The following is a 23,652-nucleotide window of genomic DNA, read 5'->3' as shown; positions in this document are numbered from 1 at the left end:
TAGGATGGAGCAATAGGAAAAGAGCAGCAGTAAATTCATCCAATTGTCATAGCGAGTGGGCGGGACATCGCCCTGTCTGTGTGAACCATTGCAGAGTCCGGCTGTTTGTTGTCATCAAGATGGAGTTTCTACTTGGGAACCCGTACAGCACCCCGGTGGGGCAGTGTATCGGTAAGAAGACGCTCATCGCCTCCTATATCCTGTGTGTGTGGGGACTGCGCGGCCCTGACATCTCCGGGCTGTGTCACTGTCACCGCCGAGCGCTGCTGTGTATGACCCGAGCTGTACCCCGTATACATTCACTACACACCTGATATATACACTGTACGCCTATATAATGCATCATATACTGCTCTGTATCCCCCGTATACTGGTCTATACTCCACATACACACACTATATACCGTGTACCCTTATATACTACTATACACACCTTATATATACAGTGTACACCTATATACTGTTCTACACACCTGATATACTGTACGCCTATATAATGCATCATATACTGCCCTATATCTACCGTATACTGGTCTATACTCCACATACACACACTATATACCTATATACTGTTCCACACACCTGCTATATACCGTGTACCCTTATATACTACTATACACACCTGCTATATACAGTGTACACCTATATACTGTTCTACACACCTGATATATATATACTGTACGTCTATATAATGCATCATATACTTCCCTATATCTACCGTATACTGGTCTATACTCCACATACACACACTATATACCTATATACTGGTCTACACACCTGCTATATACACTATATACTGCTCTATACACCTGCTATATACAGTTTACCCTTATATACTACTCTATACACCAGATATATTATATAGGTATATAGTGTATATATCATATACTGCTCTTTACCGGTGTATACCCCACATACACTATACACCTATATACTGTTCTACACACCTGCTATATACAGTGTACCCTTATACTGCTATATACAGCTGATATACAGTATACCCTTATATACTGCTCTATACACCTGATATATACACTGTACACCTATATAATAAATCATATATGGCTCTGTATTGGTGTATACCCCATATACACACACAATACACCTATATACTGTTCTACACACCTAATATAGTGTGCACCTATATACTCATCTATACACCAGATATACACCTATATAATGTATGATATGCTTTTCTGTATCCTCCATATACTGGTCAATACTCCATCTACATACAATATACACCCCATATATACACTGTTCGTCTCTATATGATGTATTATATACTTCTCTGTATCCCCATATACTGACCTATACTCCATATACACATACTATATACCTACCTATATACTCATCTGTGCACCTGATATTTACACTGTGCCCTTATATACTGCTATACACACCTGATATATACACTGTATGCCTTTATATCATGTATCATATACTGCTCTGTAGCCCCATATACTGGCCTATAGTCCTTATACACACACTATATACCTATATACTCATCTATACACCTAATATATGTAAATATTATAGAAGCAGAAGACAATGAACACAAAATGCAGTTTATACATGAAAGTCCCCTAGACCTCCAGGCTCCTGTGTGATAAGTAATTGTCCCCTAGACCTCCAGGCTCCTGTGTGATAAGTAACTGCCCCCTAGACCTCCAGGCTCCTGTGTGATAAGTAATTGCCCCCCTAGACCTCCAGGCTCCTGTGTGATAAGTAACTGCCCCCTAGACCTCCAGGCTCCTGTGTGATAAGTAATTGCCCCCTAGACCTCCAGGCTCCTGTGTGATAAGTAATTGCCCCCTAGACCTCCAGGCTCCTGTGTGATAAGTAATTGCCCCCCTAGACCTCCAGGCTCCTGTGTGATAAGTAACTGCCCCCTAGACCTCCAGGCTCCTGTGTGATAAGTAATTGCCCCCTAGACCTCCAGGCTCCTGTGTGATAAGTAATTGCCCCCTAGACCTCCAGGCTCCTGTGTGATAAGTAATTGCCCCCTAGACCTCCAGGCTCCTGTGTGATAAGTAATTGTCCCCTAGACCTCCAGGCTCCTGTGTGATAAGTAATTGCCCCCCTAGACCTCCAGGCTCCCGTGTGATAAGTAATTGCCCCCCTAGACCTCCAGGCTCCTGTGTGATAAGTAATTGCCCCCCTAGACCTCCAGGCTCCTGTGTGATAAGTAATTGCCCCCTAGACCTCCAGACTCCTGTGTGATAAGTAATTGCCCCCCTAGACCTCCAGGCTCCCGTGTGATAAGTAATTGCCCCCCTAGACCTCCAGGCTCCTGTGTGATAAGTAATTGCCCCCCTAGACCTCCAGGCTCCTGTGTGATAAGTAATTGCCCCCCTAGACCTCCAGGCTCCTGTGTGATAAGTAATTGCCCCCCTAGACCTCCAGGCTCCTGTGTGATAAGTAAATGCCCCCCTAGACCTCCAGGCTCCTGTGTGATAAGTAATTGCCCCCCTAGACCTCCAGGCTCCTGTGTGATAAGTAAATGCCCCCAGAAGCCGGGAGGTTTTGATGACTTTTCCCCCTAATAATGTAGATCTTCCTGTATACTCTGCATTGTCTTCTTTCTCTAATATTTACATTTGTTTGATTATCTGAAATAAATACAACGTGCCCCGTATACACTGCTATACTGTATACACTTATGTCCGGTATACACTCATATACTCCTACAGAATATATCTGAACCTTCTGTCTTCATTATGTTTATATACAGCTCAATACACCCTGATATCTTCACATTCCCCAATACACTATGTACTGTGTGGTATACACCCTATATATACTGTCCCCCTGTGTACTGTTCTCTGTATGTGCCATTTATGTCCCTCTGTATACCTGTATGTGTCTATAGAGCTATAAGGTGTGCTCCTCCCCCGCTATATACTTTGCTCCTCCCCTTGTATATACTGTATATACTCCCCACTATATGCTGTGTTCCTCCCCTTGTATATTCTGTATATGCTCCCCTGCTATATTACTGTATATACTCCTCTGCAATACGCTGTGCTCCTCCCCTTGTATATACTCCCCTCTATATGCTGTGCTCCTCCCCTTGTATATACTCCCCTCTATATGCTGTGCTCCTCCCCTTGTATATACTGTATATACTCCCCCGTTATATGCTGTGCTCCTCCCCTTGTATATACTGTATATACTCCCCTCTATGTGCTGTGCTCCTCCCCTTGTATATACTGTATATACTCCCCCGTTATATGTTGTGATCCTCCCCTTGTATATACTGTATATACTCCCCCGCTATATACTTTGCTCCTCCCCTTGTATATACTCCCCACTATATTCTGTGCTCCTCCCCTTGTATATTCGGTATATGCTCCCCTGTTATATTACTGTATATGCTCCTCCGCAATATGCTGTGCTCCTCCCCTTGTATATACTGTATATACTCCCCCACTATGTGCTGTGTTCCTCCCCTTGTATATACTCCCCCATTATATGCTGTGCTCCTCCCCTTGTATATCCTGTATATACTCCCCCATTATATGCTGTGCTCCTCCCCTTGTATATACTCCCCCGCTATATGCTGTGCTCCTCCCCTTGTATATACTGTATATACTCCCCCACTATGTGCTGTGTTCCTCCCCTTGTATATACTCCCCCATTATATGCTGTGCTCCTCCCCTTGTATATCCTGTATATACTCCCCCATTATATGCTGTGCTCCTCCCCTTGTATATACTCCCCCGCTATATATGCTGTGCTCCTCCCCTTGTATATACTGTATATACTCCCCCGCTATATGCTGTGCTCCTCCCCTTGTATATACTGTATATACTCCCCCACTATGTGCTGTGCTCCTCCCCTTGTATATACTCCCCCGCTATATATGCTGTGCTCCTCCCCTTGTATATACTCCCCCGCTATATATGCTGTGCTCCTCCCCTTGTATATACTCCCCCGCTATATATGCTGTGCTCCTCCCCTTGTATATACTGTATATACTCCCCCACTATGTGCTGTGCTCCTCCCCTTGTATATACTCCCCCATTATATGCTGTGCTCCTCCCCTTGTATATCCTGTATATACTCCCCCATTATATGCTGTGCTCCTCCCCTTGTATATCCTGTATATACTCCCCCATTATATACTGTGCTCCTCCCCTTGTAAATATAGTATATGCTCGCCGGCTATATTACTGTATATACTCCCCCGTTATATGCTGTGCTCCTCCCCTTGTATATACTGTATATACTCCCCCGCTATATGCTGTGCTCCTCCCCTTGTATATACTGTATATACTCCCCCACTATGTGCTGTGTTCCTCCCCTTGTATATACTCCCCCATTATATGCTGTGCTCCTCCCCTTGTATATCCTGTATATACTCCCCTCTATATGCTGTGCTCCTCCCCTTGTATATACTGTATATACTCCTCCGCAATATGCTGTGCTCCTCCCCTTGTATATTCTCCCCCGCTATATGCTGTGCTCCTCCCCTTGTATATTCTGTATATACTCCTCCGCTATATGCTGTGCTCCTCCCCTTGTATATACTCCCCCCCTATATGCTGTGCTCCTCCCCTTGTATATACTCCTCCGCTATATGCTGTGCTCCTCCCCTTGTATATACTGTATATACTCCCCTCTATGTGCTGTGCTCCTCCCCTTGTATATACTGTATATACTCCCCCGTTATATGCTGTGCTCCTCCCCTTGTATATAATGTATATACTCCCCTCTATGTGCTGTGCTCCTCCCCTTGTATATACTGTATATACTCCCCCGTTATATGCTGTGATCCTCCCCTTGTATATACTGTATATACTCCCCCGCTATATACTTTGCTCCTCCCCTTGTATATACTCCCCACTATATTCTGTGCTCCTCCCCTTGTATATTCGGTATATGCTCCTCCCCTTGTATATACTGTATATACTCCTCCCCTTGTATATACTGTATATACTCCTCCCCTTGTATATACTGTATATACTCCTCCGCTATATGCTGTGCTCCTCCCCTTGTATATACTGTATATACTCCTCCGATATATACTGTATATACTCCTCCCCTTGTATATACTGTATATACTCCTCCCCTTGTATATACTGTATATACTCCTCCCCTTGTATATACTCCTCCCCTTGTATATACTGTATATACTCCTCCCCTTGTATATACTGTATATACTCCTCCCCTTGTATATACTGTATATACTCCTCCCCTTGTATATACTGTATATACTCCTCCCCTTGTATATACTGTATATACTCCTCCCCTTGTATATACTGTATATACTCCTCCGCTATATGCTGTGCTCCTCCCCTTGTATATACTGTATATACTCCCCTCTATGTGCTGTGCTCCTCCCCTTGTATATACTGTATATACTCCCCCGTTATATGCTGTGATCCTCCCCTTGTATATACTGTATATACTCCCCTCTATGTGCTGTGCTCCTCCCCTTGTATATACTGTATATACTCCCCCGTTATATGCTGTGCTCCTCCCCTTGTATATACTGTATATACTCCCCTCTATGTGCTGTGCTCCTCCCCTTGTATATACTGTATATACTCCCCTCTATGTGCTGTGCTCCTCCCCTTGTATCTACTGTATATACTCCCCCGTTATATGCTGTGCTCCTCCCTTTGTATATACTGTATATACTCCCCTTCTATATGCTGTGCTCCTCCCCTTGTATATCCTGTATATACTCCCCTCTATATGCTGTGCTCCTCCCCTTGTATATCCTGTATATACTCCCCTCTATATGCTGTGCTCCTCCCCTTGTATATACTGTATATACTCCCCCGTTATATGCTGTGCTCCTCCCCTTGTATATAATGTATATACTCCCCTCTATGTGCTGTGCTCCTCCCCTTGTATATACTGTATATACTCCCCTCTATGTGCTGTGCTCCTCCCCTTGTATATACTGTATATACTCCCCCGTTATATGCTGTGATCCTCCCCTTGTATATACTGTATATACTCCCCCGCTATATACTTTGCTCCTCCCCTTGTATATACTCCCCACTATATTCTGTGCTCCTCCCCTTGTATATTCGGTATATGCTCCTCCCCTTGTATATACTCCTCCCCTTGTATATACTGTATATACTCCTCCCCTTGTATATACTGTATATACTCCTCCGCTATATGCTGTGCTCCTCCCCTTGTATATACTGTATATACTCCTCCGATATATACTGTATATACTCCTCCCCTTGTATATACTGTATATACTCCTCCCCTTGTATATACTCCTCCCCTTGTATATACTGTATATACTCCTCCCCTTGTATATACTGTATATACTCCTCCCCTTGTATATACTGTATATACTCCTCCCCTTGTATATACTGTATATACTCCTCCGCTATATGCTGTGCTCCTCCCCTTGTATATACTGTATATACTCCCCTCTATGTGCTGTGCTCCTCCCCTTGTATATACTGTATATACTCCCCCGTTATATGCTGTGCTCCTCCCCTTGTATATACTGTATATACTCCCCTCTATGTGCTGTGCTCCTCCCCTTGTATATACTGTATATACTCCCCTTGTATATACTGTATATACTCCCCCGTTATATGCTGTGCTCCTCCCCTTGTATATACTGTATATACTCCCCTCTATGTGCTGTGCTCCTCCCCTTGTATATACTGTATATACTCCCCCGTTATATGCTGTGCTCCTCCCCTTGTATATACTGTATATACTCCCCTCTATGTGCTGTGCTCCTCCCCTTGTATATCCTGTATATACTCCCCTCTATATGCTGTGCTCCTCCCCTTGTATATCCTGTATATACTCCCCTCTATATGCTGTGCTCCTCCCCTTGTATATCCTGTATATACTCCCCTCTATATGCTGTGCTCCTCCCCTTGTATATCCTGTATATACTCCCCTCTATATGCTGTGCTCCTCCCCTTGTATATCCTGTATATACTCCCCTCTATATGCTGTGCTCCTCCCCTTGTATATCCTGTATATACTCCCCCGTTATATGCTGTGCTCCTCCCCTTGTATATACTGTATATACTCCCCTCTATGTGCTGTGCTCCTCCCCTTGTATATACTGTATATACTCCCCCGTTATATGCTGTGCTCCTCCCCTTGTATATACTGTATATACTCCCCTCTATGTGCTGTGCTCCTCCCCTTGTATATCCTGTATATACTCCCCTCTATATGCTGTGCTCCTCCCCTTGTATATACTGTATATACTCCCCTCTATATGCTGTGCTCCTCCCCTTGTATATCCTGTATATACTCCCCTCTATATGCTGTGCTCCTCCCCTTGTATATCCTGTATATACTCCCCTCTATATGCTGTGCTCCTCCCCTTGTATATACTGTATATACTCCCCTCTATGTGCTGTGCTCCTCCCCTTGTATATCCTGTATATACTCCCCTCTATATGCTGTGCTCCTCCCCTTGTATATACTGTATATACTCCCCTCTATATGCTGTGCTCCTCCCCTTGTATATCCTGTATATACTCCCCTCTATATGCTGTGCTCCTCCCCTTGTATATCCTGTATATACTCCCCTCTATATGCTGTGCTCCTCCCCTTGTATATACTGTATATACTCCCCCGTTATATGCTGTGCTCCTCCCCTATAGTGCTATGTGTTATACACTCACCGGCCTCTTTATTAGGTACACCATGCTAGTAATGGGTTGGACCCCCTTTTGCCTTCAGAACTGCCTCAATTCTTCGTGGCATAGATACAACAAGGTGCTGGAAGCTCCTCAGAGATTTTGCTCCATATTGACATGATGGCATCACACAGTTGCCGCAGATTTGTCGGCTGCACATCCATGATGCGAATCTCCCGTTCCACCACATCCCAAAGATGCTCTATTGGATTGAGATCTGGTGACTGTGGAGGCCATTTGTGTCCAGTGACCTCATTGTCATGTTCAAGAAACCAGTCTGAGATGATTCCAGCTTTATGACATGGCGCATTATCCTGCTGAAAGTAGCCATCAGATGTTACAGGGTACATTGTGCTCATAAAGGGATGGACATGGCCAGCAACAATACTCAGGTAGGCTGTGGCGTTGTACCAAGGGGCCCAAAGACACCATGACACCACCACCACCAGCCTGACCCGCTGATACAAGGCAGGATGGATCCATGACACCACCAGCACCAGCCTGACCCGCTGATACAAGGCAGGATGGATCCATGACACCACCACCACCAGCCTGACCCGCTGATACAAGGCAGGATGGATCCATGACACCACCACCACCAGCCTGAGCCGCTGATACAAGGCAGGATGGATCCATGACACCACCACCACCAGCCTGACCCGCTGATACAAGGCAGGATGGATCCATGACCCCACCACCACCAGCCTGACCCGCTGATACAAGGCAGGATGGATCCATGACCCCACCACCACCAGCCTGACCCGCTGATACAAGGCAGGATGGATCCATGACACCACCACCACCAGCCTGACCCGCTGATACAAGGCAGGATGGATCCATGACACCAGCACCACCAGCCTGACCCGCTGATACAAGGCAGGATGGATCCATGACCCCACCACCACCAGCCTGACCCGCTGATACAAGGCAGGATGGATCCATGACACCACCACCACCAGCCTGAGCCGCTGATACAAGGCAGGATGGATCCATGACACCACCACCACCAGCCTGACCCGCTGATACAAGGCAGGATGGATCCATGACCCCACCACCACCAGCCTGACCCGCTGATACAAGGCAGGATGGATCCATGACCCCACCACCACCAGCCTGACCCGCTGATACAAGGCAGGATGGATCCATGACACCACCACCACCAGCCTGACCCGCTGATACAAGGCAGGATGGATCCATGACACCAGCACCACCAGCCTGACCCGCTGATACAAGGCAGGATGGATCCATGACCCCACCACCACCAGCCTGACCCGCTGATACAAGGCAGGATGGATCCATGACACCACCACCACCAGCCTGAGCCGCTGATACAAGGCAGGATGGATCCATGACCCCACCACCACCAGCCTGACCCGCTGATACAAGGCAGGATGGATCCATGACCCCACCACCACCAGCCTGACCCGCTGATACAAGGCAGGATGGATCCATGACCCCACCACCACCAGCCTGACCCGCTGATACAAGGCAGGATGGATCCATGACACCACCACCACCAGCCTGACCCGCTGATACAAGGCAGGATGGATCCATGACACCAGCACCACCAGCCTGACCCGCTGATACAAGGCAGGATGGATCCATGACACCAGCACCACCAGCCTGACCCGCTGATACAAGGCAGGATGGATCCATGACACCACCACCACCAGCCTGACCCGCTGATACAAGGCAGGATGGATCCATGACACCACCACCACCAGCCTGACCCGCTGATACAAGGCAGGATGGATCCATGCTTTCATGTTGTTGACGCCAAATTCTGACCCTACCATCCGAATGTTGCAGCAGAAATCGAGACTCATCAGACCAGGCAACGTTTTTCCAATCTTCTACTGTCCAATTTCGATGAGCTTGTGCAAATTGTAGCCTCAGTTTCCTGTTCTTAGCTGAAAGGAGTGGCACCCGGTGTGGTCTTCTGCTGCTGTAGCCCATCTGCCTCAAAGTTTGACGTACTGTGCGTTCAGAGATGCTCTACTGCCTACCTTGGTTGTAACGGGTGGCGATTTGAGTCACTGTTGCCTTTCTATCAGCTCGAACCAGTCTGCCCATTCTCCTCTGACCTCTGGCATCAACAAGGCATTTCCGCCCACAGAACTGCCGCTCACTGGATGTTTTTTCTTTTTCGGACCATTCTCTGTAAACCCTAGAGATGGTTGTGCGTGAAAATCCCAGTAGATCAGCAGTTTCTGAAATACTCAGACCAGCCCTTCTGGCACCAACAACCATGCCACGTTCAAAGGCCACAAATCACCTTTCTTCCCCATACTGATGCTCGGGAGAACTGCAGGAGATTGTCTTGACCATGTCTACATGCCTAAATGCACTGAGTTGCCGCCATGTGATTGGCTGATTAGAAATTAAGTGTTAATGAGCAGTTGGTCAGGTGTATGTAATAAAGTGGCCGGTGAGTGTATGCTCCCCTCTGATGCTGTGCACCTCTTGATTTTGGGAGGCTGGTGAGTTGTGTTGTTGCTGGGCAGGTGTTGTATATGTAGGGACTCTGCAGATTGTTGGATATCTCTGGATTATGGGACATGCTGGTTGTGGGGCCCGGCAGAGGTTTGGTTCTTTGAAGTCCAGACTAATGATGGGTTTTGGTCCAGCGCCTCGTGCAGAGCTTCTGGGTGCGGCCTAATATCACCGGAGAATGAAATGTACCGAAATAGTCACCGCACCCAGAGACAGCCGTGCCCTGAACTCCCTGTGCCCGGGCCTCACCCCAGCTTCACCCGGGCACACGCAGGAGCTGCGCTTAGACTTCCCCTTTAAATATTTCACTGGAAACATAATTGATCACATGGGCAGTGACCCAGCTTTCCAAGACTCCCAAGGTGCAATCTTATCTGATGACGGACAGGTCACATGACTCAATCGTTCTTAGAGGAAGTTACCCTGAAAGTGACCCAGCTTTCCACGACTCCTGATAATTACTATGTACACAGCTCTGCATCCCCAAGTGTGCTGTTCAGGAGCCTAGGAAAGCTGGGAGAGCAGCCAGACTGGTTAGAGTTATCTGTTCCTATGAAATCTGAATGATTGATAACAATATAAATTCTACATAAGTGGTCACCCAGCTTTTCAAATGTCCTAAATGGGAACACGAAGTTAAACAACCAACAATACATGTGCATATTTACCATTCTGGACTCTAGGAAAGCTGGGTTGAGTTGTTTTATCACTTAGACAGGTGCGCCTTTCGGGAGTCTAGGAAAGCTGGGTCACCCCTTCCAAAGCAGTCATATTGCTTAGTTAGATCTGTTTCTTGGAAAGGAGTATGGCACTCCAGTCAGCAGACATTACAATTGTCACCCAGCTTTCCCAGAGTCCTGAATTGGAACATTTAAGTCATTAATCCATGATATCTGGGCGTCTTTGTCATTCAGGAAAGCTGCATCAGGGTGCTTTCTTGGCTATCCCCTCCCTCTCATCTAGTGATGGACACCCCCCCCAATCCCTCCCCTCTAGTGATGGACCCCCCCCCAATCCCTCCCCTCTAGTGATGGACACCCCCCCAATCCCTCCCTCCCCTCTAGTGATGGACACCCCCCCCAATCCCTCCCTCCCCTCTAGTGATGGACACAATCCCTCCCTCCCCTCTAGTGATGGACCCCCCCAATCCCTCTCCTCTAGTGATGGACCCCCCCCAATCCCTCCCCTCTAGTGATGGACCCCCCAATCCCTCTCCTCTAGTGATGGACCCCCCCCAATCCCTCCCCTCTAGTGATGGGCCCCCCCACCCCCAATCCCTCGCTTCCTCCCCTCTAGCGACCCCCCCATCGCTTCCTCCCCTCTAGCGCCCCCCCCCCATCGCTTCCTCCCCTCTAGCGACCCCCCCCCATCGCTTCCTCCCCTCTAGCGACCCCCCCCCCCATCGCTTCCTCCCCTCTAGCGACCCCCCCCCCATCGCTTCCTCCCCTCTAGCGACCCCCCCCCATCGCTTCCTCCCCTCTAGCGCCCCCCCATCGCTTCCTCCCCTCTAGCGCCCCCCCCCATCGCTTCCTCCCCTCTAGCGCCCCCCCCCATCGCTTCCTCCCCTCTAGCGCCCCCCCCCATCGCTTCCTCCCCTCTAGCGCCCCCCCCATCGCTTCCTCCCCTCTAGCGCCCCCCCCATCGCTTCCTCCCCTCTAGCGCCCCCCCCATCGCTTCCTCCCCTCTAGCGCCCCCCCCCCCCATCGCTTCCTCCCCTCTAGCGCCCCCCCCCCCATCGCTTCCTCCCCTCTAGCGCCCCCCCCCCCATCGCTTCCTCCCCTCTAGCGCCCCCCCCCCATCGCTTCCTCCCCTCTAGCGCCCCCCCATCGCTTCCTCCCCTCTAGCGCCCCCCCCCATCGCTTCCTCCCCTCTAGCGCCCCCCCCCCATCGCTTCCTCCCCTCTAGCGACCCCCCCATCGCTTCCTCCCCTCTAGCGACCCCCCCCCATCGCTTCCTCCCCTCTAGCGCCCCCCCCCCCATCGCTTCCTCCCCTCTAGCGCCCCCCCCCCATCGCTTCCTCCCCTCTAGCGCCCCCCCCCCCCATCGCTTCCTCCCCTCTAGCGCCCCCCCCCCATCGCTTCCTCCCCTCTAGCGACCCCCCCATCGCATACTCCCCTCTAGCGACCCCCCCATCGCTTCCTCCCCTCTAGCGCCCCCCCCATCGCTTCCTCCCCTCTAGCGCCCCCCCCCATCGCTTCCTCCCCTCTAGCGCCCCCCCCATCGCTTCCTCCCCTCTAGCGCCCCCCCATCGCTTCCTCCCCTCTAGCGCCCCCCCCCATCGCTTCCTCCCCTCTAGCGCCCCCCCATCGCTTCCTCCCCTCTAGCGCCCCCCCCATCGCTTCCTCCCCTCTAGCGCCCCCCCCCATCGCTTCCTCCCCTCTAGCGCCCCCCCCATCGCTTCCTCCCCTCTAGCCCCCCCCCCATCGCTTCCTCCCCTCTAGCGCCCCCCCCCATCGCTTCCTCCCCTCTAGCGCCCCCCCCCCATCGCTTCCTCCCCTCTAGCGCCCCCCCCCCATCGCTTCCTCCCCTCTAGCGCCCCCCCCCCCATCGCTTCCTCCCCTCTAGCGCCCCCCCCCCATCGCTTCCTCCCCTCTAGCGCCCCCCCCATCGCTTCCTCCCCTCTAGCGCCCCCCCCATCGCTTCCTCCCCTCTAGCGCCCCCCCCCCATCGCTTCCTCCCCTCTAGCGCCCCCCCCCATCGCTTCCTCCCCTCTAGCGCCCCCCCATCGCTTCCTCCCCTCTAGCGACCCCCCCATCGCTTCCTCCCCTCTAGCGCCCCCCCCCATCGCTTCCTCCCCTCTAGCGCCCCCCCCCATCGCTTCCTCCCCTCTAGCGCCCCCCCCATCGCTTCCTCCCCTCTAGCGCCCCCCCCATCGCTTCCTCCCCTCTAGCGCCCCCCCCCATCGCTTCCTCCCCTCTAGCGCCCCCCCCATCGCTTCCTCCCCTCTAGCGCCCCCCCCATCGCTTCCTCCCCTCTAGCGCCCCCCCCCATCGCTTCCTCCCCTCTAGCGCCCCCCCCCATCGCTTCCTCCCCTCTAGCGCCCCCCCATCGCTTCCTCCCCTCTAGCGACCCCCCCATCGCTTCCTCCCCTCTAGCGCCCCCCCCCATCGCTTCCTCCCCTCTAGCGCCCCCCCCCATCGCTTCCTCCCCTCTAGCGCCCCCCCCATCGCTTCCTCCCCTCTAGCGCCCCCCCCATCGCTTCCTCCCCTCTAGCGCCCCCCCCCATCGCTTCCTCCCCTCTAGCGCCCCCCCCATCGCTTCCTCCCCTCTAGCGCCCCCCCCATCGCTTCCTCCCCTCTAGCGCCCCCCCCATCGCTTCCTCCCCTCTAGCGACCCCCCCATCGCTTCCTCCCCTCTAGCGACCCCCCCCATCGCTTCCTCCCCTCTAGCGACCCCCCCCCCCATCGCTTCCTCCCCTCTAGCGACCCCCCCCATCGCTTCCTCCCCTCTAGCGACCCCCCCCATCGCTTCCTCCCCTCTAGCGACTCCCCATCGCCTCCTCCCCTCTAGCGACCCCCCATCGCTTCCTCCCCAATATTGAGGAAAACCCCGCCCCCCATATCCCCCCCCCTCTAGTAATCCCCCCACTGCTAGCATGCAGAGTCTCCGCAGCCGCACAGCATTGCTCTGCACCTCGGCGCTCTGGGCTCTGCACTGCTCCGCTGGTCCTCTTGTCTCATCACAGACCTGAATATTTAAAGGGACAGTGACCCTCTAACTATTCCTCAGCTGCTGATATCTGTCATGTGTGGAGGTTACACATCTGTATGAGAACATTGGGGGATAACTTTCTTTACTCCATCCCTATATCTGTTCCCAGGAAAGCTGGATGACAACATGATTCATCACCCAGCTTTCTTACAGTCCTGTGTGACATCTCTCAGGTCTACTATGCTGCCCCCCAAAAATAGATGTATATTATATAAAATGTTCTCTCTGCACCTGGGAAAGCTGTGTGAGGGTGAGTTGGGTCTGTCGTGTGAGGTCAGCGGGGGGCAGTAGGGAGCCCCTGTATTGCGGTGCAGAGCCTCCTGCTGCATGTGGGAGGAGCTCCGGCAGAGTATACGCTGAGCCCTCGGAGCGTCCTGTGTGTAGATGCTCTGCAGTCCCCTGTATTGTGCACAGTCTGCAGTCCTGGGCTCGTGGCTCCAGCAGCGCAGGGGTTAATAGGGCATTAGATGAGGAGCGGCACGCGGTGGCCTCCCCGGGGCAGCCATGATCACCATGTACTGGGTGCTGTCTACCCTGCGCCTCGCCTGGAGGTATATCGTCACCGCAGAGATCCGGGCCATGGAGTGGCAGCCCCCGGCGCTGATGGGTGCGTTACACTGGGGACACCTCAGGTATCACTAGGGAGCCGTCCTGAAAGAGGCGCTGCAGCAGCAGGGGTCCCTTCCATTCCTTATTCATTCATCATTTCCATCTCCACTTGCAGTCAGTGAATGCACAGAGGCTAAAAACCCTTCCTGACCCAGTCCTGCTCTGACAGCTGCAGTTTGTTACAATGTATCAGGACAGCGGTACACTCTTTACTGCAGTGGAGATGAAAGCTGAGGTTTTGCTGCAATTTTGAAAAACTATTATGCAGTATGATAACACAGCTCTGCTGCACTCCTGTACTGCACTCCTGTACTGCACTGTTACATTGTAACGAAATACAGCTGTGCTGCACTCCAGTACTGTTACATTGTAGCGACATACAGCTGTGCTGTGCTCCTGTACTGTTACATTGTAGCGACATACAGCTGTGCTGCACTCCAGCACTGTTACATTGTAGCAACATACAGATGTGCTGCATTCCAGTACTGTTACATTGTAGCGACATACAGATGTGCTGCACTCTTCTATACTGTACTGTTACATTGAAACAGCATACAGCTGTGCTGCATTCCAGTACTGTTACATTGTAGCGACATACAGATGTGCTGCACTCTTCTATACTGTACTGTTACATTGAAACAGCATACAGCTGTGCTGCACTCCTGTACTGTTACATTGTAGCGACATACAGCTGTGCTGCACTCCAGTACTGTTACATTGTAGCGACATACAGATGTGCTGCACTTCTCTATACTGTACTGTTACATTGTGGCAACATACAGCTGTGCTGCACTCCATCCTGTACTGTTACATTGTAGCAACATACAGCTGTGCTGCACTTCTGTGCTGTTACATTGTAGCGGCATACAGATGTGCTGCACTCCTGTACTGTTACATTGTAGCGGCATACAGATGTGCTGCACTCCTGTACTGTTACATTGTAGCGGCATACAGATGTGCTGCACTCCTGTACTGTTACATTGTAGCGGCATACAGATGTGCTGCACTCCTGTACTGTTACATTGTAACGGCATACAGATGTGCTGCACTCTTCTATACTGTACTGTTAAATTGTAGCGACATACAGCTGTGCTGCACTTCTGTACTGTTACATTGTAGCGGCATACAGATGTGCTGAACTCCTGTACTGTTACATTGTAGCAGCATACAGATGTGCTGAACTCCTGTACTGTTACATTGTAACAGCATACAGATGTGCTGCACTCTTCTATACTGTACAGGCAGTCCCTGGGTTACGTACAAGATAGGGTCTGGAGGTTTGTTCTTAAGTTGAATTTGTATGTAAGTCGAAACTGTATATTTTATAATTGTAGATCCAGACAAAAAAAAATTTGGCCCCAGTGCCAATTGCAATTTAAACATTTTTTGGTGTAATTGGACCAAGGATTATCAATAAACCTTCATTACAGACACATTACAGCTGTTTATTGCAGTCTGGGACTAAAGTAAAGCATTCATAGAGCTTCACCAGAGGTCAGAGGGGTCTGTCTGTAACTATGAGTTGTCTGTAAGTCGGGTGTCCTTAAGTAGGGGACCGCCTGTACTGTTAAATTGTAGCGGCATACAGCTGTGCTGCACTCCTGTACTGTTACATTGTAGCGACATCCAGCTGTGCTGCACTCCTGTACTGTTACATTGTAGCGACATACAGCTGTGCTGCACTTCTGTACTGTTACATTGTAGCGGTGTACAGCTGTGCTGCACTTTGTACTGTACCGTTGCATAGTAGCAGCATACAGCTGTGCTGCACTCCTGTACTGTTACATTGTAGCGGTGTACAGCTGTGTTGGGTGTGACCAAGCTTTCCTCAGGTTCTGAGTGGCAGATCTGATGACTGATGGGCAATGTGTAATGATATGCAGGAGTGTAGGTAAGTTATAGGACATGAAGGATGTCACCTGGCTTTCCCAGAGTCCTGAATGGTGCAGCAGTGTTAGAGTGTGTGTGTCCTTTACAGGACTGAACCTTCCTCCGTTTAGCCCCCCTGCTTTCCCAGAGTCCTGAATGGCAATTAACCCTTCACTTGTTTGTTTTGTTTCCTGGCAGAGAAAGCTACAGATGGCTCCCTGCAGAGCGAGGACTGGACCCTGAACATGGAGATCTGTGACATCATCAACGAGACAGAGGAAGGGTAAGTGACCGCTGCACTACAACCTCCCTACTGACGTCATCCACAGACATTACTAGCCGAGCTACAACCTCCCTGCTGACGTCATCCACAGACATTACTAGCCGAGCTACAACCTCCCTGCTGACGTCATCCACAGACATTACTAGCAGAGCTACAACCTCCCTGCTGATGTCATCCACAGACATTACTAGCAAGATACAACCTCCCTGCTAAAGTCATCTACAGACATTACTAGCAGAGCTGCAACCTCCCTGCTGACGTCATCCACAGACATAACTAGCAACCTACACCACCCTGCTGACGTCATCCACAGACATTACTAGCAAGATACAACCTCCCTGCTGACGTCATCCACAGACATTACTAGCAAGATACAATCTCCCTACTGACTTCATTTACAGACATTACTAGCAGAGCTACAACCTCCCTACTGACGTCATCCACAGACATTACTAGCAAGATACAATCTCCCTACTGACGTCATCTACAGATATTACTAGCAGAGCTACAACCTCCCTGCTGACGTCATCCACAGACATTACTAGCAAGATACAACCTCCCTGCTAAAGTCATCTACAGACATTACTAGCAGAGCTGCAACCTCCCTGCTGACGTCATCCACAGACGTTACTAGCAGAGCTATAACCTTCATCTTGACGTCATACCCAGACATTACTAGCAGAGCTACAACCTCCCTGCTGACCTCATCCACAGACATAACTAGCAGAGCTACAAACCTCCTGCTAAAATCATACACAGACATTACTAGCAGAGTTGCAACCTCCCTGCTGACGTTATCCACAGACATAACTAGCAGAGCTACAACCTTCCTGCTGACGTCATACACAGACGTTACTAGCAGAGCTATAACCTTCATCTTGACGTCATACCCAGACATTACTAGCAGAGCTACAACCTCCCTGCTGACGCCCTCCACAGACATTACTAGCAGGCTGTGAGCTAAAGCAGAGGCAGTACATCTGATCTGAGATGTAGCAGAGCTGAGTTTGTTGTCCAGCTGGGTTGCACTTATTTTCTTCATGACAAGCTCAGCTCCACTACATACAGATATCCATCGGTGGTCTCTATTGGCGGCAGCGCCACATACAGAGCTGTTAGTATCTGTTATGGTGGAAGGGGCTTTTGGGAAAGTAGTAGTGTTACCTCAAAAAACCCTATAATAATTTAAGGGTCAACACATGTTTCGCATGCCATTGACGGGTTCCCATAGAGCCGTATTAACTAAATGCCACCCTTTTTTTTTTTTTTTTTTTTTTTTTTTTTTTAAGCTAAAAATTGTTTCCATCACATCCCCCTAAAATCAACTTTATCATTTTACCTGTTATCCAGCCTGATCTAGCAGCAAGTCAGTCTAGTGGCTCCTGCCCATGACTCCTCACCATTCAACACTTCATGTCATGTGACTAGGTGTGATGTCGTCTAAGGTCCTAACATTTGCAAAATCTACCCAATGTATTTATCTGATCACATGAAATCACAGCAGCCTCCATGGACTATTACTCCTGATTTCAAGTGATCAGATACACACATGGGGTAGATTTTGCAAATGTTAGGACCTTAGACGACATCACCCCTAGTCACATGACATGCAGTGTGGAGGCATGGGCAGGAGCCACTAACTCGGCTGAGCAGAACACGCCCCCTCTGCTGCCAGATAAGATAACAAAGTTGATTTTATGGGGATGTGTATGGAAACAATTTATAGCTAAAAGAAGGGGGTCATTTACTTAATACGGCTCATCCTGTCACCAGTTGTAATTGTAAAAAATATGTTGACAGGTTCCTTTACTTAAAAAGTAAAATTTTATAATTTTTTTTTCTTTTTTGCTAGGCCAAAAGATGCAATTCGAGCCTTGAAGAAGAGGCTGAACGGGAATAAAAACTACCGGGAGGTGATGCTGGCGCTGACGGTACGGGCACATGAAGGGGTTAACTGAGCACAGTATCCTGCTGCCGGCTACCTCCTATCCTGAGATATAGGGTTAATAGATATATGGGGCTATCTGTAATATCCTCTCAGCTTTCCCTGAAGTGGGCGGGACTTCCTGGTGGTGACATCAGCTATGGGCAGTGATGCCAGTAGAACTCAGGGCATTCACATGAAGGTGCACAAACAGCTCAGCCAATCAGGACACAGAATCAGTGTTAATGCTTGTACAGAGATCTAGTGCACAGGAATGCAGGAGACACAGCACTGGAGCTCTGCATCATATAGTAACCTACTACATCACAAAGTAAGAGATCTATCAAAGGTGCGATCACACGTGGCAGTAACGTGCATTCTCAAACGCATCAGAACAGCTGGGAAGAGGAGAATTGCCGGATTGCTGTTAACATTGTGTTTACTAAATGCATGCATTAACTCAGTGTTAACACATGAATCAACATAGTGTTAGCATGTGTTTGTTAAAGCAATGTAGCTGTATTGTCAGGCAAATCTCTTACCCAGCTGTTCGGAAGCGTTCGAACGCACGTGTTACTGCCACGTGTGAACTCACCCTAAAACATGTCCACCTACACGATAAAACACCTACATAGGAATAAAAAGATGGCCATATGTATATATATATATACACATACATACACACAGTAAAACCCCTTCCCTAAAAGACAGTTTTTTTTAATTCAATCACTGATTTATTTATTTTTGCCATTATGATCTATGGGAGCTGCCCCCGACCTGCAGACCACCACTTCCCAGTGCAAAGATCAGCCCATAGAGGTTTCCCTGTATGAACACTGTGTTGTGTGTGCAGGATCTGATCCAGTCATTAGAACTGATGTAGGCCAAGGAAGACAAAAAAACGGGCAACACACACAGGGCGGCGCCTCGGGTGATAACGTTTGGAGACAAGTGATGTTTAAATGGTAGAATAAGGGTGCTCACCTGGAGGATTCTTTAGTCATAGGCATATATACATATATGGAGTAGGATGAGCTCCCCAATTTTCCAGCTGTGGATGTGTCAGCTAGGATATCCAAATCTTCAGTTGTGTTTGGTAGGGTATATTTATAGGGCTTAGTACACTATATGTGCAGCTCACACAGCTCAGATGCACCGGGGTCCCCAAACGGGGTCCGGAAAACAGATAGGCAATGAAAAAGGTTCGCAAAATATGAGACAGAGTGGAGCGCTAATAGTAGTACTTTTCCAATAGTTTAAAATATACCAATAGCAATGCCAGTTGGTTAAAACAAATGGCTCGTTTATTAGTTCAAAATTATTAAAAATATTAAAAACGGGTTTTTACCAATCTCTTATAAGGTCCACATAACGCGTTTCGGGTTCGCACACCCTTTTTCAAATACAGGACAAAAATCAATGCATCAATACACAGAGATAACAGGAGTTTTTATAATAAAGAACACTATCTTAACTTACAGTTGCAAGCTGTGGTGTGGTGTAGGAAATGGCGCCAAACGGGGAATTGGCGCGCTACCTGACTCCGGCGGGTAGCGCCTGCGCAGTCCCGTAGCTCGTGCCGGAGAAACCGGAAGTGCCGGAGCTGACTTCCGGCGAGGATCGTGAATGTCGGCCGGAGCACTTGTATATTCAGTATTATGTAACGATGATATTGGGAGGGTTATTTATAGTAAATTAGCGGAGGAAATACACAGTAATGGCCACATAATAAACTAAACAGCACCAGAAATAAGTAAATGTTCTTATAAGTGAAGACATTATATGTTTATATAAAACATATAAAAAACATATATGGAACATAAAAGTGTATAATAAATAGGCTGGAATGGAATGGAAGGTCCGAAGAAAGTTATACATAAGATCAAACTTTGTTTTAACAAAATTATTAGAAAACATTCTCCAAGCTTTCATTTAAACCAGCAGGTGTCAGACATTGTAGTTTAAAAATCCAATACATTTCTCTTCTTTTTAAAAAACTAAATCTCTGGGGTATGTTTGGTTTAATTTGCTCTATAGGGGTAATTTTAAAATCTTTCATGTTGCAGCTATGATGGGTCGCTGCGTGTCTTGAGACACTGTGCAGAGCAAAACCTTTTTCTATATTTTGTCTGTGCTTATTTAGTCTCTCTCTCAGAGGTTGGATAGTGCGTCCTATGTACTGGAGTTTACACCTGCATTCAATTAGGTATATGATGTATTTAGAACCGCAATTTAAAAAGTTTTTTATGGGAAACACTTCGTTTGTGATAGTGGAAGAAAAATTTGTTTGTCTGTGTGTTATTGACTCACAGCATTTGCACCTATTGTGCCCACATTTAAAGCTTCCTAGCATTTTCGGGAAGAAGGATGCTCCCATATCTCTACCAGATTCTATTGGTCGGAGCCGACTTGGTGCTAGGATGTTTTTCAAGGTTTCGGATCTCCTGAATGTCAGCTGTGGCTTCTTGGGGATCGATTCTCTTAAATACGGGTCATGCATTAATACATCCCAATGTTTTTTCAGAATCGTCCGAATTTTCTGGCAATCAGTTGAATAAGTTGTAATAAAATTAATGTCACTTGTGATAGTCTCTTTATTTTTGTCTCTAGGAAGCAAACATATTTCTTGTGTTAACGCACCTGCTTTATTTGCTGCTGTTTGGATAAGGGAAGATGGATATTTTTTGGCTCTAAAGCGTTTAGTTAAAACCTCACTTTGCTGCTGATAATCCGTATCATCAGTGCAGTTGCGCCGGATTCTCTTGTATTGCCCGTATGGTACATTGGTGAGCCATTTCTTAAAATGACTGCTATTAAAATCTAAAAAACTGTTGCTGTCTACTTGTTTAAAAAATGTTTTGGTTTTGATATTCCCATCTGGATTATGGAATATAACTACATCTAAAAATTCTGCGTGGTTTTTGGTGATGTTGCATGTAAATTCAAGACCCCAAGAGTTTTCATTGATATCATTAATGAATTTTAATGCTTCCTCCTCTGTGCCCTTCCAGATAATAAAAATGTCATCTATGAATCTTTTATAAAACTGACATTGTGCAAAATCCGCATGTTGGTAAATCACTTGTTCCTCAAAGAGTCCAACGTAAAGATTGGCAAAGCTAGGGGCGAATTTGCTCCCCATAGCAGTGCCACGTTTTTGTAAGAAGATCTTATTGAGAAAAGAGAAGTAATTGTGTTTCAAGATGAAGTTTGTTGCTCGCAAGAGGAAGTTGGCCTGTGGTTTTCCAATGTTTGGATCTTTGTCTAGAAAATATGAGGTAGCATATATCCCCAGATCATGTGGGATATTCGTATATAGTGAGGATATATCCATTGTTATAAATAAGAATGAATCCTCCCATTTTTGTGTAATTATTTGTTTTATTAAATCAGAGGAATCCAATAAAAAGGCATCAAGAAGTCTTACGTATTTTTGCAGGTATATGTCCACGTAATGTGACATATTCGAAGTTAGTGAACCTATGCCTGCAATAATGGGTCTCCCTGGGGGTTTTGTTTGATTTTTGTGCACTTTTGGTAAATAATAAAAGTGGGCCGTAGCAGGTTCTTCTATTTTCAAATATTGGTATTCTTTCTTATTCAGAATTCCAGTTGCAAGACCTTCATCAAGGAGATTGTATAGTTCCTTTTTGAACTTAGGCGTGGGATCAGAGTCTAGTTTTAAATAGAACTCCGTGTCTGATAACAATCTCGTAGCTTCTGCTATATAGTCTTCCCGATTTTGTAGAACAATCCCCCCTCCCTTATCGGCTGACTTGATAACTATGTTATCAATTTTAGACAAATTTTTAAGTGCTGTTCTTTCTTTCTTAGTGAGATTGTTTTTCTTTGAATGGATTTTGGTGGTATCATTCTGGGAATACATATTTTGGAATTCTGTTGAGACCAAGGTGTAAAAGGTTTCAACATAATTGCCTTTGTGATGGGAAGGGTAGAATGTAGACTTAGGTCTTAGGTTGGTATGTATTGGATCTATGTTATCGGACTTATTTGTAGTAGGAAGGATTGTGTCGTTGGTATCATGATATGAATTATCTTCTTTATTATTATTAAGTAGATTAAAATGTCTCTTAAGTGTAAGATTTCGTATAAATCTATTAAGATCGATGAATAGTTCAAATTCATCCGAACGTTTTGTGGGACAGTAAGATAGTCCTTTTTGTAATATTTTGGTCTCGTCTATAGACAATTGATGGGAGGAAAGGTTGAAGATTTTCACAATGTCTGTATTCTCTTTTGGTTCTCCAACCTCTGGATCCTTAGTATTTGGTGTGTTGCTTATCTTAATTTCTTGTTCTTGGGGGTCTCGACTAGGGAGTCCTCCTCTGATGATGTTATTTCTGTGTCTGCTCTTTCCTCCTCGGGTTCCTCTCTTACTGCATTTTTTCTTTTTAGGGATAAAGGAGGTGCGGGGAGGCTTACTTCTTTTAGAATTGGGTTTATTGCATATTTTTGTAAGGGGAAGTTCATCATTTCCCCTGGAAGTCCTAAAAAAGACACAGTTTCATTAAATGAGATACCCTCTGGGTTTTGTGGTATTTCCACTGGTGTGTTTTTCATGTTACTCCCAATTAGAGGTGTAAAAAATTGTTGTGGGGGATCATCAATAGGACTTGTGGGGGGTGGACTATTTTCATGGGTAGTGAAAATAGACTCATTTAAACCTCCTGATGGAAATTTTCCAGATGGTAAGTTGGGTCTAGGATGTTCTTTATTCAAATCCGTTAATACCTCTGGTTTGGTGGCGGGATTTTCTACAAGGGCCAATATAGACAACTGGTTTTGTTTCTTCTGTGTCCTACTTTCTCCTGTTTTCTGATTAAGACTGTGTGTAGAAATAAATGTTCTGGTATGTGAAAAATCTTTTTTGTAGTGTCTTTCATTGCGCGTATTAGGGGTGTTTTGGTCCATGTTTGGATTGTGTTTTGGATGGAGATGGGAGGGAATATGTTCTTTAGTGTAGTATTTCTGTCGATTAGTTATATCTCCGGATTTATGATTATGTGGGACGGAGTCTTTAGGACGGGGGTTTCTATTTATATTTTTGTTTTTGACCCAATATTTAATATTTCCGGTTTTGAAGTCTTTTCTGTCTCT

At 47.6% G+C, this 23,652-nt stretch overlaps 1 protein-coding gene across 6 annotated transcripts in view; it reads left to right on the top strand.

Moving 5' to 3' along the window:
* Positions 1-30: 30 nt before the first annotated feature.
* TOM1L2 (target of myb1 like 2 membrane trafficking protein) overlaps positions 31-23,652 on the top strand; it is a 49,962-nt gene continuing 26,340 nt past the window's right edge. For 3 of the 6 annotated variants that reach the window (XM_072119873.1, XM_072119869.1, XM_072119867.1), the window contains exons 1-3: positions 31-171; positions 16,526-16,610; positions 18,463-18,541. In XM_072119873.1, coding sequence (XP_071975974.1) covers positions 120-171; positions 16,526-16,610; positions 18,463-18,541 — 216 coding nt within the window. In that variant the 5' untranslated portion in view covers positions 31-119. Of the gene's footprint in view, positions 172-14,219; positions 14,457-16,525; positions 16,611-18,462; positions 18,542-23,652 lie in introns of those variants that run through there. The other 3 variants (XM_072119866.1, XM_072119868.1, XM_072119870.1) reach the window with 3 other exon arrangements.

Source organism: Engystomops pustulosus, chromosome 8 (assembly GCF_040894005.1).
Source record: "Engystomops pustulosus chromosome 8, aEngPut4.maternal, whole genome shotgun sequence".
NCBI lineage: Eukaryota > Metazoa > Chordata > Amphibia > Anura > Leptodactylidae > Engystomops > Engystomops pustulosus.
Note: the sequence above shows the minus strand (reverse complement) of the source record. Positions and strands in the feature narration are given on the sequence as shown.